This window comes from Limulus polyphemus, unplaced genomic scaffold (genome assembly GCF_000517525.1).
Source record: "Limulus polyphemus unplaced genomic scaffold, Limulus_polyphemus-2.1.2 Scaffold1863, whole genome shotgun sequence".
NCBI classification, from domain to species: Eukaryota; Metazoa; Arthropoda; class Merostomata; order Xiphosura; family Limulidae; genus Limulus; species Limulus polyphemus.
The window spans coordinates 19964-37484 of NW_013667473.1; the positions used below are offsets into that span (position 1 = coordinate 19964).

Genomic DNA, 17521 nt, shown 5'->3' on the forward strand with positions numbered 1-17521 from the left:
TACACACTATAAATCACAGCGATTCAAAATCTCGATAACTTCGCTCTTGATGAGTGCAAAACACACACCTTACGGCTCACTAGCTCAGAACTCAAAGTAACTACTGCTCTCTCTTCATTTACCCTGATGGCTTTCTCTGCCAGGCTTAAATACTAACAAAGAGGGCATTTCGGACTTCCCCGATCATTCGAGAAACTCATCACGCACGGCACTAGCGCCAATGCTCCACCAGCGTCACTTGACTTCCGCTGTCATAACAATATCAATACTTTCAACAAAATGTATGTTAATGCTTTCAACAGAATGTATATTAATGCTTTTAACAGAATGTATATTAATGCTTTTAACAGAATGTATATTAATGCTTTCAACAGACATAATAATCTCTTACTTAGTGTAAATTTAAAACATACATCCATACTGATATGAGGCATAATACAAAAAGCTGGTCATTCATTTTTTTTAAATATTAGGTTGCTATGGGTTAGTAAACATACAGTTAGGAGTTGTACAAGGATTATGATCTACACATCATGGTCAATATACTATATGAGCTTAATATATTCAGATACTGTAATGAATGTGAAATAGGTAGTAGATAATAGTTTTGAAATACTCATGTATTTGCAACATAATTTTGTGTTTACCTGGCTGGTTTGTAGTGTTTTAGCATAGTATATGTAACATCAGTGATTTTACCAGTATCATACTAAACTTAACTACTTTCAATATGAATAACTAGCAAAGTCTTGATTGAATATTAGATAAATGTTAAAATGAAATGTCATTCTTTTTTAGATGAATGTTCAAGTTGAAGATCCTGAAGGGACGAAAATAGTAGAATGGTTAAATGTAACAACAAGAAAAGGTATTTTAAATAGGGTTAATTTAAGCAAAAGAATTATGCACATTTGAAGATTGCACTATGTGTTATAGAATGTTTAAGCATAAAATAATATTGTATTAATTATAAAAACAAAACAAGTAGACTAAATATATTCAAGTAGCTTTTTCAGGCTCAGGTAAATTTTTGCATCTTTACTATAATAGATGTAGCGTGTATGTCAGTATCGACGTATGTAACCAAATCTCTATTGAATGGCACCACAAATACAAATCCATAAAAAATTTCACACTTTGGGTATTCGAGATTCAGACAATTAGAAAAATAACTGTGGAATATGCAACAACCATTTCTTTATAACAGAACACAATTTTAAATAAAAGTACTGTCCTCACAACAAGAAAATTACTTTCACTAGGACTGTACATGAAGGTTTAATTATATCTTTATTGATGTAATTTTTAAATGTAGTACTGAGAAACTGGAGTTCTTAAAAACTATTATTTTTTCAATAAACGGTACCACTTTTAACATTATAGTTTATATGAGTAAAACTTATGAAAATTTTGAGCTCTGCACATTGAATCATTTTGATGCAATGAGTTGCATATGACTAAAGAGCACAATTCGAACACTTTTCCCATGCAGTACTTCCCAGAAAAAATATTTTTTAGAAAATGTTCACTTTTCTAAATTGTTTTTTAATGTGGTATGAATACTACGATTAGTAATTACTAACACAAATAGTCACCCATAGGGCAGTGTTACTGCTACTCTTATTAACTAATGTTGTTCTTTTGCAACTGACTGTTAAAGAAGAATTACTTACTCCGAAAAGTGTTTACTTTTGTTACACATTTTATTGTCAGTACTGTTTAATTGGAGATTAAAATGTTTATTAGTTTTATTTTAGAATAAGCATAAATACTAATAGCTTTCATAAGCAATTGATTAATGTACTGAATCATTTATTAGAAGATTTTAAAGTTATATTACTTACTTTACTTAAATTTATATCATTACAGTAAGGCTGAGGGTCTATATGGCTATAACTTTTTGTGTTTGCATCAGTTCGCACTTTTGTGCATTTGAAGAGTACTGGAATGATCTTAATTAAATATTGCAAATAGTAAAGGTTATTATGAAAGAATACCATCTGAAATATGTATTTTTCAGCTCAAAGATCAGTGTATATTTTTCTTAGATATATAACTAGAGTCTGCAACATGGGAGTTTTGGAAAGACTTACGAGCAGAAAAATAAATTGAACATGGACACTAAAGGAAAGACTCAAAAACTTTTGTAAAATAAGATATATCTTTAGTTTCAAAATGATTCACTTACCTCTTTTCACACAATAGCTCTTTCTCACATACCTGCCACTGATTTGATTGGATTTGGTAATTATTATCATAGTTACTGTCTTCTGACCATTTATTGTTTTAAGTACTTGCCTATTCTTCATTTTTAACTTTCATGTGATTTATAATTTCATTTCTCATTTTTATTAATTTATGAACAGTGGTACACCACAAGTTGTGTTAGGGTTACCTTTCATTATTGTTCAACCCTGCAAACTCACATTTTTGTGGCTTTGTCCTGCTGAGGTTCTAATTCTGTTCACAAAGCTGGAATTTCATCTAGAATTAAGACTAGTTAAAGCCCCTTACTATGTTTATTTGCAGAACTCAAAAAACCCAACAACGTAATGTCTCAAAATTCCTCACAGCTTCTACCATGTCTATGGATGCTGAAGGATTTTTGTGTATGGAAGATGTTACTGCCAGTTTTCCCCATTAATAAATTTTGCCTGTCTTCCAAGTTCCTCTATGTTCTCCATTCCTTAGCTCAACAATTTTATCCAGCTCTTTCCATTGCCTGGATATGCTCTGAACTTGCCATTCTTTGTTGAGGAACATATTACTCTCTCTCTCTCTATGCTAATTGTGTTGGGTTTATACTATGCTTTCCCTTTTCTCCTATTTCCTATGTTTCTTCACAGTTTTTCTTTCATGTATTCATTTTATAGTTTTCTTCTTTCCCTCTTCACCTGTCTTTAGTATCCATAATAAGATCTTCTTGTCTCAGCATTGTTATCACTACTCTCTGCCTCACATGAATAATTTCCACAATTCCTTTAACATTGCTTATGGTCACTACTATTCTGCCTCTTTGGATCCTTAATCCATGGAATCCCTTGTGCCTGCTTAGGTTGACCCTCTGTCTCCAGTATCCCTTACCAGGGCTAATTTTTTTTGCTCTCAGTTTTCTTTTTATCTCCTATCTGAAGCCCTCCATCTAGATTCAGATAGTTTTTCTGGAGTATCTCTGCTTGGTCATTTTCCCTAATTAGGCCAGGGTGTTGTCTTTCTCTCCTCACATTGTTAATGTGTGATTGATTTAGACATGACATCCTTTTCTTTGTATCTTACTTCCTAAATCCTTTCAATGTGGCTTGCATCTTGCTCCACCCATTTGCCATGCAGTATTTGGGGTGAACTTCTCACCTTGGAGTCTCGGGTGGAAGCTGCTTGCCATCAGTTTTCTCTCACTTCTTTCCTCCACCTTCTTGCCCATTCCCATGCTTCCCCTTAATGTTCCTTGGCTCATGTACTCTTGTCCTTTCTCCTATTTCCTTTTCCTGCCCCCTCTACCTCCTCTTACCATCACATCTTCTGGAGGGTTAGCTTTTGTCTGTCCCACATAATGTCTACATCTCTTTGTGCCTGGTTGGCTCAGGTTCTGTGGGGGCACTTTTTTCTTCTTTCTTAACCTGTGGACTCACTTTATGGCCAGCCATTGGGTCACTCAAGTTATTACCTACTGTCTCTCTCTTTATTTCTCTTCCCCTTTCCTCAATGTTTTTCTCCACCTTCCAATCCTCAGCACCCCCCACCATCTTTAGGACACAGTGTTGGAACTCCTGGTTTTGAATGTGATAGAGTCACTTGCCTCTCTCTCTGGGTAACTTTTCCCATCTATTCATTGTTTCCATGAATACTAGAGGCTTATATCCCCTCATCATATTTCTTTTCTGAACCACTTCAGATGATTCTCCAGTTTCAGCATAAGGGATTTCTTTTTCCTAAAAGGTTGTTTTCCCCATCCCTTTGGATGAAGATGCTCAATTTCTAAGATGCCTTTCTTCACATTCTAATAGCCCCATCATCATGATGTTTCCTTCAGATCATCTACCACAATGTGGTATACCAATTTGGGGCTCTAACATTTGGCATGGCTGTTGCTTTTTATGTCTTCAGGTAGGTTATGAGGATTTTTGTTCACCACCTCCACACTCTTAGCCATCATTTCTATTCCTTTCTAGATGTATGGTTACTTTATGTTTCTACTCTGTAGTTCTCTTCTACAGCCACATCCCTTCTCCTCTGAGAAGTTGTTTGTCTGGGACGACTGGTCTTATTTACTTGGTTGTTTGTGACTCTGACACTATATTTGATCCACCCCAGAGTCCTTTTCTCTTCAGAATTCATTCAAGCTCATCCTTCTCAATTTCATCTGTAAGTCATGGAGTGTATGGTCACCTCAGTTAGTTTGGACCATAATGCCATAACCAACTGATATGGGTATGGACATCTTCAGTCTGTATTGGTCTCTTCATTTCTGTACCTATTCTATGCTATCTGTCTTCATCCATATGTCTTGGTGATATTCTGTGATATTCCTTAATGAGTCTTATTGGTAACACTTTATTGGCCAGCTCTGTCTTGGTTTCCTCTTCTCCACCTACTGGCATCTTAGGCACCTCTTTTTACTCCATTGTTGAGGTGCCTCTAGTTCCAACCTTCTTCTATTTTTACTGCAAATGTTGTCATTTAGTCTTCACACGTGTGATTGTCCTGTCCTTGCTGATTAGGCAAGTTTTCATATTGTTTTGCCCTTTTTTTGTACCATTTGATTCTTCCTTTCACTCTTTCTCTTCCCTTACATGGGTGATGTTTTCGTTAGGCACCTTCTGCCTCCTTCTGTTGCCCATCATTCAGACTTCTTTTCCAAGCTGGTTGACCAGAGATTGTTGGTCTGCACCATGGCAGGATATCTTGTGAACTTGTGAGCTACTTTTAACCTTTTTCAACAAAAGGGATTAAAAATTTGATTGTTTTTCACATTTCACATCTGGTTTATATGAACAGACCATCATCATTTTCTGCCATCATAGTTTAATGGAAGAGCATGAGACTCTTTATCTCAAAGTTGTGGGTTCAAATCCAATGTTGGGTGCTAACATTTAACCACTCTTTTATTGCATATTCCACTAAACACTCGGGGAGGTTACTATGTGGGTTAATTCTATAGACACAAAACATAACCAAGAAATACTAGTCATATGTTACACATCAAAGTACGTATAATATCATTGACACACAGGCAACCACCCTTTTTGACCTCTGTAATAGTTCTTATATACAAGCAGAAAGGTTAATTAAATTGTATTTAACACAGTTTAGAATAACAAAAACAACCAACAATCTAAAGAAAACTATATTCACAATATTCAAGTCAATATAAGTAATATATTGAAACTAAATCATTCACATACAATAATAACTTAAGTCTGATTCATCACATGAGCTGGTGATCAAGCAGTACATGTGTGAATGAAAACCTTCAGAAAAATGTACAGAAATGAGACAGCCTGAATTCCTCAATACAATAACTGCATGACGTAACATAGTAAGTAGTTAAAGCTTAGTAATCCCATTACACCTGGTTGGTGTCATACAGTGAAGATCAACTGCTACAAAGTTGTTATCCAATGTGATGCATGCATACACTGTCAATAAATACTCTTATCATATAAATAGTGGCAAAAGTGCTTGACAGCTACTAAAATTATAAGCAGCTTTTTCTTTGTTTTACAGTAAAATATTTAAAATTGTATATAATATTTTTTATCTTTATTTTCTGAGCAGGATTATTTACCCAAGAGTTACTGCTACCCGAAGAACCAGTGTTGGGCTATTGGAAAATATTTGCAGAAATAGGCAAAAAAATTGTGGAAACATTGTTTAATGTTGATATTGCTGGTAAAATTTTCTGAAATGTATATAAAAGGATATAAATTATATTGATATTGTTTTTGAATAATTAGATATGGTTTTGTATTTGTGATTTACACAAAATATTTGTGTACTAATTATTTTCTTAACATGTGTAGGTATGTTTTATAGATTTTTGCAAGGACATTAATTAAATGTAGATACCTGCATGGAAAATTTTGAAAAATATATTTTTAAATATACCTGAATATTGAATTTTTCTAGAACATATATGTTTAAAATGGTCCTTAAGGTTGTAAGTGAATGGTATGATACCAATTCAGTGAAAATATTTTTACATTATAATTTTTGTTAAGTCACATTTCCAGTTATGGAGTAGAACTATTTAATATTTTAATGTAGAATCATTTAAAAAGAATTCCTTGTAAATTACAGGTAAATTAATGTGTCATGTCTTGATTATCAGTGACGTTAGTTTCTGATGAACAAACTTTCTAAACTTTAAAATTCAATATATATTTGTGTTACCCTAACCAATCTCAAGCATTAGGGATTAAATCCAAATATTGCAATTTTTGCTTACTTTGTTTCACCCAAGGATGGTCAAAAATATTTCTTTAGTTTACCAAAGTCTTTTAGCTTTGGGTTTACAGATAACTGTTTTTTTAAAATATTTTTTGTGATGAGTCTGATCACAAAATCATTTAGTGTGAGATCTTTAAATATTCAATCTTCAACTATGAATCAGATTGTCGAGTATTTTTATTTTTATATATGGTATGTATGAGCAGGATTCTTTACAGTAGGTGTCTGTGACTTGTTGGCAATAAATTTCAACTCTTCATCTGTGGTTTGAAGTTCCCAAATACTATGAATCAGACCATGTTTTTTAATTTTCTTTGAAAGTATGTAATGGTTACAAATTTTTACACATGTATGTCTGATTAATCTCAGGTTTTAAGGGTAAATGACTAACTATAGGGGTGGTTTGCAACACTTGTATGAACTGTTCTGTAGGTTATTGTTCACAACATACTTTTTAAAACTGAAATGATTCAAATCAATTTAGGTAACTAATTTTTTACAGGATTTGTTGGTTAACATATTCTACTATTTAAAATTTTCTGCATGCAAAAGACATTTTGTAGCTGTTTTAGTAGGTTTAAAGTATTGTTTAAAGTACGTTTTTTAATTTGTGATCATAGGTTCCTGAGAACAAAATAAGTCATTGTTTAATAACTTTGATAAGAGATTCATGTACGCTGTGTCAGTAGAATGTGATGATTCTTTGGAATCAAATCCCTGTTTAAAATTTAAAATTTTTTATTCATCATATTTAATATGGTTCTGGAATGAGTGCTTACAATGGTAATTATTATAGGTTAGAAATAATCATAAACTGTTTATAATGAATTATAGTATCACACAATCACTAATGGCACCTGTTACATTATGATTATAGAGAGAGACTATCTTACTATGATACATAGTGTACAGGCTATCAACAAATAACCTTAAGTATGTCTGTTTAAATTTGGAATTGCTGCCCATTTAGTACTTCTTATTAAAAGCTTCTTGAAATCAATGAACATGTATAACTGTTCAGTCAAATAATTATTTCCGATATGGTACATTACCTCTGCTCACATAAATAGCTATTCTCGTTCAGTGCTGTCCTCTATATGCAAAAAATCTTTTTGTGCGTGCCACAAGCTTTGAATTTCCCACCCATCTAGAAGTGACTGATTCCAATGCATCTTGCATGCAAATCATCATGCGAAAACCCTCCACCAATGATTGCACAATATGCGCTCTTGATGCATGTGACTCCCTCTATTCACTTCTACTGAACTATCGCTTCTTGTTTGGCAGTACTCATGTCAAGACATTTTTTTGGTGCTCATCGAATTTGTGAATTTAAATAGTTTAATTTCTAAAGTGGAATTTCATTTTTTTTATCTTTACATAGTTTAAAAATTTTCAATTAACTTATTTCACAATCTTTTTTTTTTCTCAGTCTCGAATTTATTTTTCCATTGAACATTTCTTTTTGATTTTATATTTAAACTATAAGTTTTGAGGTTAATATTACCACTTCAGGTATCCTCGTACTAGCACTATTACACACGCTGCAGGTGGGCAAGACCCATCATTGGATTTATCTGCTATTACTGACTGTGAGATTAATCGTTATATGGATCAACCTCTTTTTTTCCTGAACGTGCCACATTTCCTCCTGAACAAACCGAGCCTATTCAGGCTGACAAAAATTTTGATATCCTTTTTCTATCACCGGATTTTGCTGTGTCTTGCCTACCCAATATCTTATCCATTTGGGTGTTTTTTTCAACACCCATCTAAGTTGGGCCGAACCTTTTTTCTCTTTGACTTTGTTTGATAGAGCTTTCAGTTTTTCACACCCTTACCTCTCCCTCTATTACAGATTGTGAGGTTCTGTCACTTTTGGGGATGTGGTCTTCCATGCCACACATTGGCAGGTGTCTCATTTCCTCCTCCATGTCCGGATTTACACATTTTCATGGACACTTACCTTCAGTGCTGGGGATGTGGGTCGTTCAACAGGAAGTTTCAGGACATTGGTCTGCAGCTGAGAGGTTTTGTCACATAAACATTCTGGAGCTTCTGGCTGTATGTTGTGCTTTGGTTGATTTTTTTTCCATCTGGCCAAGAATCAGCTGGTAATGATCCATTTCAACAATTCTACAGTGGTTGCTTATCTTAATCATGAAGGCAGCACCTGTTTTTGGTCCCTATGTTTTCATACTTTTGAACATTTTTTTGGGCCCACATGCTCGATATTCGTATCATTGCATGTCATGTTTCAGGTACTTTCTATCTTGTTGCAAATCAGCTTTCGTGTCCAAAGAGAGTGTATCCGATGGAGTGGTCTCTCAATCCTCATGTTTTCCAGTTACTTTGCCTTCAATGGGATACTACTCACCTTGATGCATTTGCCATGCCCCTCAACACCAAATTGGCTCTGTTTTGGTCTCCAGTTACTCATCCTCTTACTCTTGTTGTAGATGCTTTCTGTCAGGATTGGACCTGTATATCTATCCTCCCCTTAATATTCTTCACAGGGTGATTTCAATCATCCATGCTACTCCTTGTAAGGTCCTGATTGCTCATTACTGGCCAGCTCAACTGTGGTTCCTGTGGTTACTCCAGCTCCAAACTACCCATCCGTTACCTCTTCCTCTTACTCTATCCCTTCTTTGTCAGCCTTGGTCACTGGTATTTCATCCAGCCCTTCCTGTCCCTCGTCTTCACGTCTGATTTTTATCCAGTCCTTGGTGAGGAGATCTGGTTTGTTCCGACCGGTATCTTTTTTTCTAGCTAGTTCTATTCGCCCTTCATCTAGGGAGGTTTATCAACGTAAGTGGAACAGCCTACTTTGTCCCATACTTTTAGTTTTTCCTGATACCTTAGAGAGTTTACTTCTTCTACTCTTTCCTTATTGATGCAATCATTCTGGATTTGTTGCCCACCTCGGAGGGCTGTTGGTCCTTCACTGTGGATATCAGAGATCAGATTTATTTGCCATCAATGTTTCATGTACTCTTTATCATTCCACATATATTCTCCTTTATCTGGATCATTCTTTCCTTCCCAAAGCCCCCCAGTGGCACAGCGGTATGTCTGTGGACTTACAACACTAGAATCCAGGTTTCGATACCAGTGGTGGGCAGAGCACAGATAGCCCATTGTGTAGCTTTGTGCTTAATTACAAACAAACAAACCTTCCCAAAACGTTGGTAGCTCAAGAGGGTAACTCCTCCTTTTTGCTGATTTCTGTTCCTTCCATTTCCCACCTTTATTTTCGGTCTGATCTGGATAGATTTCTATGTTTTGTATGTGGTCTTCATTGTTATATTGCCCACACAGCTTCCTTCCATGGTGCCTGTTCCCAGTTATTTATTCCTTGGCAGACATCCTGTGTTCGTGATCTTTCTCCTTCCACCCTCACCAGTTGGATTCAGCATTTAATTTGGTTGGCTTATTCTTCTTTATCGTTTTCTTTCCATACTTTGTTCCAAGTATCTTCTTATCAAATCAGACACTTTACCTTTTCATTGGCATCTCATCTTCATTGTCCCTTGTAGGAAATTCTTCATTTAGGCATATGGACCTATCCACATATGTTCATATTTCACTGTTTGCATCGGATCATGGGATCTTCATCTTTGGGTTATCGTCTTCTGCCTGTAGCCATTCTTCAGACTTCAATGAGACTTTGACTGGGTAAGTTATCTTTTATTTCTATTTTCTTTTTTTTCAGTGGCCTTTTTCCCTTTTCTTTATTTTTGTTTGTTGCTACTCCTCCTCGTCTCGATCTCACTCTGTGGCGAGTGGTGCCTGACCAGGTATTCTTTAACTGTTCAGATCTACACTGTAAGACCATGTCGACTTACATATTATGATTTCCATGGCCAGAAAATGCACACTGCTGTGATGGGACGTTCCACAAGATTGCTTGTAGGTTTATCTTCGTGATATGTTTGTTTCATTAGATTGCCCATCCAAGACCATACTCACCCATGAACTACATGGGTAAAGCACAAGATAGCTGCCCATATCCTGCCATACATTGTATTGAATAAATTGGTATGGTCTGCTTTTCAAAATACGGATTTGTAGTCACCCATTACACTGTCTCAAGTATTGTCATTCCTCCAGACTCTCCATCATGTGTCCCTCCCCCTTTTTTTCTTTTAGTGGAGTTTAAGAGTCCTTACCACTTTCCAGTTCCAAGCCACTGGGGTTGTGGACATGGAGACATCCTCTTAAATGTGCTAATGAAATACAAATGATATATGATTATAAAACCATTCAGTTGAATGTAGGGTGGTGGTGTTCTGATGGTGTAGATTACAAGATACCCTCCACTATGTAACATGGGAGTGAGCCATCAGAATTGAAGTTCACCCCTTTGAGTGGGATCCCTCATTCTACGCCCACATAGATGTTAGTTCCCAGTGGCTGGATTTTGTAGTTAGAGCTGAACCAATCAACATAATTCCTTACACCTGTATTATAAATCTCTCTATTCCCTCACTCATTTATACTCTCGTTAGTCCATCCATGTTGTGGATCATGATGGAGGTACTTGCAGATTGCTATGGTTCTTCTCCTTCCACTATCTCACTATGTTCTTGTTATTCCAAGGATGTTACTGTGCTTGGGGCAGTTCCTGACATTTTAAATTTGAGTGAGATGGGTTACATTACCCAGACATCTTTTCCATGCCAGATATCGGGTTTCCAGTCTCATGAACTTGAGTTGAAGATGGTATGATCCTCTTTCCTACCCCCACATGGATGTCAGTACCCAGTGGCCGGGTTTTGGGTTGTAGTTGACTTACCAACGGTATTATCCTCATTCTATCCCCTCGTGGATGTCGGTTCCCAGCATTTGTTTGGGTTTTGGATGTAGTTGTCTTGCCGTGTATGGTCTATCATTCCCTAGCAACTCTACACCTAGTGGCACATCCTTTTAATCTTACCCACTTTTATGATGTCTGGGATTGAGTTTAATAAATATTGTATGTTAGGAGTTCTTTTTCTGCCCATATATCCAACATCTTTCCACAATGGGCAAAGATTATACCTGGTTCAGAAGTAGTGCAGTCTCCCATGTATGATATTTAAATCTGAAGATCTCCTCTTGGGGAGTGTCCTTCAGACAGTTTTGAAAGATGCTTCTTTCTTTCCCTAGCACTGATCCCTCCATGTATTCAGTGTGAGATTCTATTAGGTTGTCAAGAAATTAATGTCACTATTTTTTAGATGAAAAAACCCAAACAATTTTTATATCGAAACAAAACACTTAGTAAATGAAATAGTCTTCATTCTTATTGATGTCGCTTTTCCATTGTACAACGAGGTTGTTAATGCCCTGATTAAAGAAATCACTTGGCTTTGAAGCAAAAAACATGTTGATGTTTTCTTTAACACCTTCCACATTTGCATATGTTTCCATTTAGATGCTGTTGCAGGGAATGAAAAAGATGGTAATCTGATGGTGCCATATCTGGAAAATATGGTGGGGGGGGGGGGAGAGAACTTTCAAACCCAACTCCATAATTTTGTGTTGCAACAAATGTGCCACATGTGGATATGCATTGTCGTGGAGAAGAACACCTTTTTGATTGACGAGTGAAGGGCATTGCTGATGTAGGGCTTGATTTAAATGTTCCAGTTGCTGACTATAGATCTCTGCATTGACAGTTCGCTGTGGATTGAGGAGTTCGAAATGAAGTACTCTTTTGATGTCCCACCAAATGCAAACATAACTTTTTTGTGGATGGAGTCCAGGTTTTGGGGTCAGAAGTGGTTTTTGTCTAGGACTGAACCATTGTTTTTGGCGTTTAATATCCGCATAGATAATCCATTTTTCATCACCGGTGACAATTCTGTCCAAAAATGGTTCACGCACATTATGTGCCAGAAGAGACAAAGCAACATTCATACGTTGGAAACGATGATCATCGGAGAGTTTGTGAGGCACCCAAACACCTTCTTTATGGAGTTTTCCCATATTCTTTAGATGTTTACGTATTGTTTCATGAGAGACGTGCAATTTCAGGGCCATTTCATGATTGTGTGCTTTGGGTTAGACTCAACAAGTATCTTCAGAGCATCAATATCAATTCTAATGTGTCGGCCCCTGCCATCACAGTTTTAAAGGATAAAGTCACCTGAATGAAATTTTCTGAACCATCGTTGACATTTACGCACATTCAAGACATTTCCATAAACTTCTTTGATATTCTTTGTGGCTACAGAGGCATTATTTCCCTTCTTGTATTCAAACAGCATTACATGCCGAATGTGTGTCTCATTGTGTACCATCATTATGAGGGATTAGAGTATACTAAGCTGTACACATTGTATAGGCTACACTAATGTATGTGATGTACGTTTTTTTGGAGGGTGGTTAATGAGAGAGTTCCAAAACACGGCATTAATTTCTTGAAGACCTAAGAAGTGCAATTTATGTGAGAGGAGGTAATGTACCATATTGGGAGTTATAATATTTCTATATTGAAAATATGTTTCTGATAGGTACTTACCTGTGCTTACACTTCCCACTATTCCTCCTCACTGAAAATTAATGCTTCCATTTTCTGCCAAAACTCAAATTTATAGTTTGGTAGAATTGAATAGAGGGAGTCACACGTGTCAAGAAAGTATGTCCTACTCCTATTGGTGGAGGGTTTTCACATGATAATTTGCATGTGAGGCAAATTGGAACAGATGGATGGGAGCTTCAAAGCTTGTGGCATGTGCAACAAAAAATTTTCATATAGAGGGCAGCACTGAACAAGAATAACTATTGATGTCAGTGGTGTAAGAACCTATTGGAAGTATATTTTCAGTATAGGAAAATTATAACTTTTTGATGCAAACTGTTTATTACCAACATTCCCATACTTGCATAACTTGAAAAATCATTTTTCCTGTTTTTGTGAATAATCTGTATGCTTTGGGTCATTGTCATGTTGGAAGATAAACCCATCAATTAGCCTATGAGCAGATTGTATCATTGTAAATTGTTGAATGTATTCGTACAAGGCTGCATTCAATTGCTCTTTAATCACATGAATGTCTCCAGTCCTTGAACTGCTAAAACACCTCCATAATTGAGCCACTTCCATTTTTAACAGTAGGTGCAAGGTATTTCTTTTTGAAGGCTTTCCATTTTTTCTTTCACACATACTGTATATATACTGTGGTCTATTTTAGGGGAAAGGTTATATTTTAGTCTCACCTAACTAGAGAATTTTGTGGAGGAATGCTTCAGATTCCTGTTCATATTTCTTGGCAAATTTTATATGATTTGTTTTATGAATTTACCTTAAAAGTGGTTTTCAACAAGTTTGATATGCATACAACTCTTTTATGTTCATGTGCCTTTGTACAGTTTTATCATGGACTATTATTGTGGTGCTTCTAAAACTTTTTTACATTTCTTTCAAACATCTTATTTGAATTTGTTCTGTAGTTCTTTTTGTTTATTGCTTTTGTTGTGGATTTTAATACTCCATATTTTTTGGTACTGTTGTATCGCTATTTCCTTTGTAGTAGTCTGTTACAAATGCATTTTTAAAGTATGAATACAATTTCTTTGTTTTTACCATCATCTGTTTTGTTGCCTAAAAGTTTTCCTTTAAGAAATTTTGGTAATCATTAACTTTTTTTTCTGCTGTTGAGTTTATATGCAGATTAATTACTGTGAAATGATTTTTAGCTTATTAATATATTTGTAATTAAATTCTATTGAGGTTTTACAAACTTTTAATGAAAAAATGCCAATACCTTTGTCATGAACAAATGTTTGAAATTATTTAAGTCATTTTGTTTTTTGTATAAAGATTGTTGATTAAACTACTAGAAATTTTGTATTTTGGTTTTCTAAAATAGTACTACCTCTCTCTTCCCCCATAGCTATCTCAATCTTCATATGCCCTCTAGGCATTGGTAAAATTTTTTGAACAGTGCACCTGTCTTTTATATCTCTAAATATTTTGCATCATTGCAGCAACATGTGCTGATTATGTGACCACCCTCCACCAATCCCATTGCACCCTCTATACTAGTGCAGGTAACTCTCTATCATTGCTGCACAATCCTCACATTCTCGGTTGGCATTCTCGTGTATAGACGTGTGAGTTTATATGCAGATTAATTACTGTGAAATGGTTTTTAACTTATTAATATATTTTTAATTAAATTCTATTGAGGTTTTACAAACTTTTAATGAAAAAAGTGCCAATAACTTTGTCATGAACAAATGTTTGAATTTTATACTTCTTTTACCATCAAGGTTACTTTAGTTTACAACTTGCATTTGGAGTTTGTTTCTTGCAATAATTTCGTTTAATATTTTACATTTTTTTACTGTTAATGTTATTTAGTCATAATTTCCATTTTCTGTATCTTTACGACTAGTCACATCTAACTGGGACATAAGTCTTGAGTCAAACTTTGTTTTTGTTAACTGGGTGACTTTTTATTCTCATGTTCTTTAGGGTAAGTTTTCTTTTTGTGTCCTTTGTCTTATAGTTTCTTTGAGTCAACTTAAACGTTCTATGTTTAAGGGTATTGTATTCTTGTCAGTCCCTTAATAGTTTTGTACTTTAAGTGTTACTTATTGTTTTATGTTTTAGGTCGATTTTTTCTTAGTTTTGCAGGTATGTTACTTTTAATCTCTTTATAGACTACACATTTCTAAGTTTTTGTTAGTTCATTAGTTCCGTGTACTTTCTTTAGTTTATGTGTCTTTTTGGCTACACTTCATGCCAGTTCTGTTCTTTTTTATGGGTTCTCTATGAGGGTTTCCGACTTCCATTTTGATCCTCTCTACTCACTTCCCAGATCTCCTCTTCAGGGTCATACCTTGTCCAGTTGTCTTGCCTAGTCTGTTTGTGTCCTACTATAAAATAGAGCTATCTAACGTGTGGAGCCCACTCAACCAATAGTTTACTCCTGTCCTTATTTGTCTCCCTATACATGGGAGTTTAGAGTCCATTTCTTGATCTGTTCTGGCTGTATACTTATCTGGAGATGACTCACTTGACCATGGAGTCTTGCTTCTCACTTTGATGGGTTTTTATGCCCCAGTGTCACATTCTTTTCTTTGGTTCCTCTATGTGAGTCTTGCCTATCTGTTCTGGGCACTCACAGACTGTCTTTCTTCAGTTCTGTTTGTGTTTTGTGGTGTGATATGCTCTTTTGCACATCATCTTTGCTTGTTGGGTCTTCAGATTCACATTTCATGGATGACAGGCATCTTTTCGCCTCTTCCTGTGCTTCGTCTGTCATTCACACCCACTTCCTTCTTTGTGATGCTTCTCAGGTGGGGTTTCTTTTGTGGTTGGAGAAGTCTTTTACTACCCTTTTACAGTATCTTATTCATTTGGGGGGTTCTCTTTACTTCCATTTTTGGTTGAGCCCAGCCTTCTCCACTTTGGGTTCAGGATATTGAGCAGGCAGTCATGTTTACCATCCCTTCTCCTTCTCTCTATATCCGTAAGGTTCTCTCTCTTTTTGGATGTGGTCTTCCTTGGAAGTGCTCACTCCCTTGGGTTGGTCATACATGCATTCCCTTCATTGGATAATTCTCGACCAGTGGAACTTTCCTCACAATCCCTTGGACCATCCACTTTCCTCGATTCCCCTGAGTTTTTGGGTTGGTGGTCAGTCAAGGAAGATACTCTCCATATCTACATCCTGTTAGTTTGGCAGTTCATTGGGCTCTGTATCCTTTCCTTTCTTTCCTGCAGGGGAGGGTGGTTATGGTTCTTTCTGACAATTCCACTATCATCAGCCTTATCATTAAGAAAGGGGGAACCATGTTCCGATCTCTATCTGGTCATATTCTGGATTTTGTGTACTGGGACAGTGGCCTTGACATGACTATTCTAGTGGGTCATGTTCCCTGAGTCATGATTCTTGGGTCCGATCTCTTATCATGTCCCCACCAGATTCTTCACAGTGTGGTCTCTTCATCCTCACATTTTTCTGTGGGTGTGTTCTCAACAGGGAGCACTGCATATTTGCATGTGTTTCCATTCACTGGTATGTCACACTTTTTTCCTTTATTTTTGTCTTAAGTTCCTCACCCTTCAACTGTGGAGATAGATGCTTTCTGTCCAGATTGGAGGAGTCTTCATCTATATGCCTACCCTCCAATTTGACTTATCCAGACCAGACCTTGTTGTGCTCTGCAGGTTCTTCTGTATTGGGTGCTCAGATGTGGTTCCTTCTGCTCTGGCCCTATATCCTTTTCTCTGTCCTGTCTGTTCATCAGTCATCCACGATCTGACGTTTTTTCATCCAAATGTCTCTACACTCCTTCTTAAAGCTCAGGGGCTTGCTCTTATATGCCTACCCTCTATTCTGATTTCTCCTATTCTGGGTCTTTTCCCTTATCTAGTCCACTCCTTGTGTTCTGTTGGTTGCTCAGGTTTGGCCAACTCCAACATAGTTACCCATGCTCTGGCTCCTGCTGGAGCAACAGACCAAGCCCATTTTTATTTTCATTGCAATCTGTTGTTTTTCATCCCAGTGTCACCATGTTGTATCTTGCTGTATGTCTTTTGTCCAGTCCCATGTCTTAGCTCAGGGAATCAACCCTTGTGTCGCATCTTTCATTGCCTACACCTTTTGCTCTACTCTTTGTCTATGTACCAGAGGCATAAGTCTTGCTTCATTCTTTGGTCTATTTCCCATGGTTTCTAACCCTCCTGTTCTTCTGTTCCTCACCTATCCTGGCTGTTAATCTGGTTGTTTGTTCAGGGTATGTCTGTTTCAACTGTTGCTCTGTATAGAGCTACCATGTAGAACTCCCTCCTTTCTTCCTCTTTTATTGTGTTTTTTCTTCACTGGGTTGTTCCATTTCTTCGTCTGGTTCATCCAACATGTTTTCTTTGTTTTGCCACATTGGAATCTCCATGTTGTTCTTCCTATCTTGTCTGGTTCCCCCTTTGAATTCATTGCAATTTGTTCCTTGTCACGTTTCTCTTATGACCTCAATACTCCCCCTCCTGGCAAGGTTGTTTTGTCTTTTCTTTTCTGGATCATCTCCTTTGTCCAGTTCATTTCCTACTCTATTGTTTGGTTTGTACTGTCTCCTT

The 17521-nt window shown here is 36.4% G+C and overlaps 1 protein-coding gene across 1 annotated transcript in view; it reads left to right on the plus strand.

Moving 5' to 3' along the window:
- The window catches only part of LOC111087199, a gene marked incomplete at its 5' end in the record, with an annotated part of 183551 nt that overhangs the window by 8632 nt on the left and 157398 nt on the right, over positions 1-17521 (plus strand). Inside the window, one exon of the mRNA XM_022393042.1 lies at positions 799-868. Coding sequence (XP_022248750.1) covers positions 799-868 — 70 coding nt within the window. The remainder of the gene's footprint in view (positions 1-798; positions 869-17521) is intronic.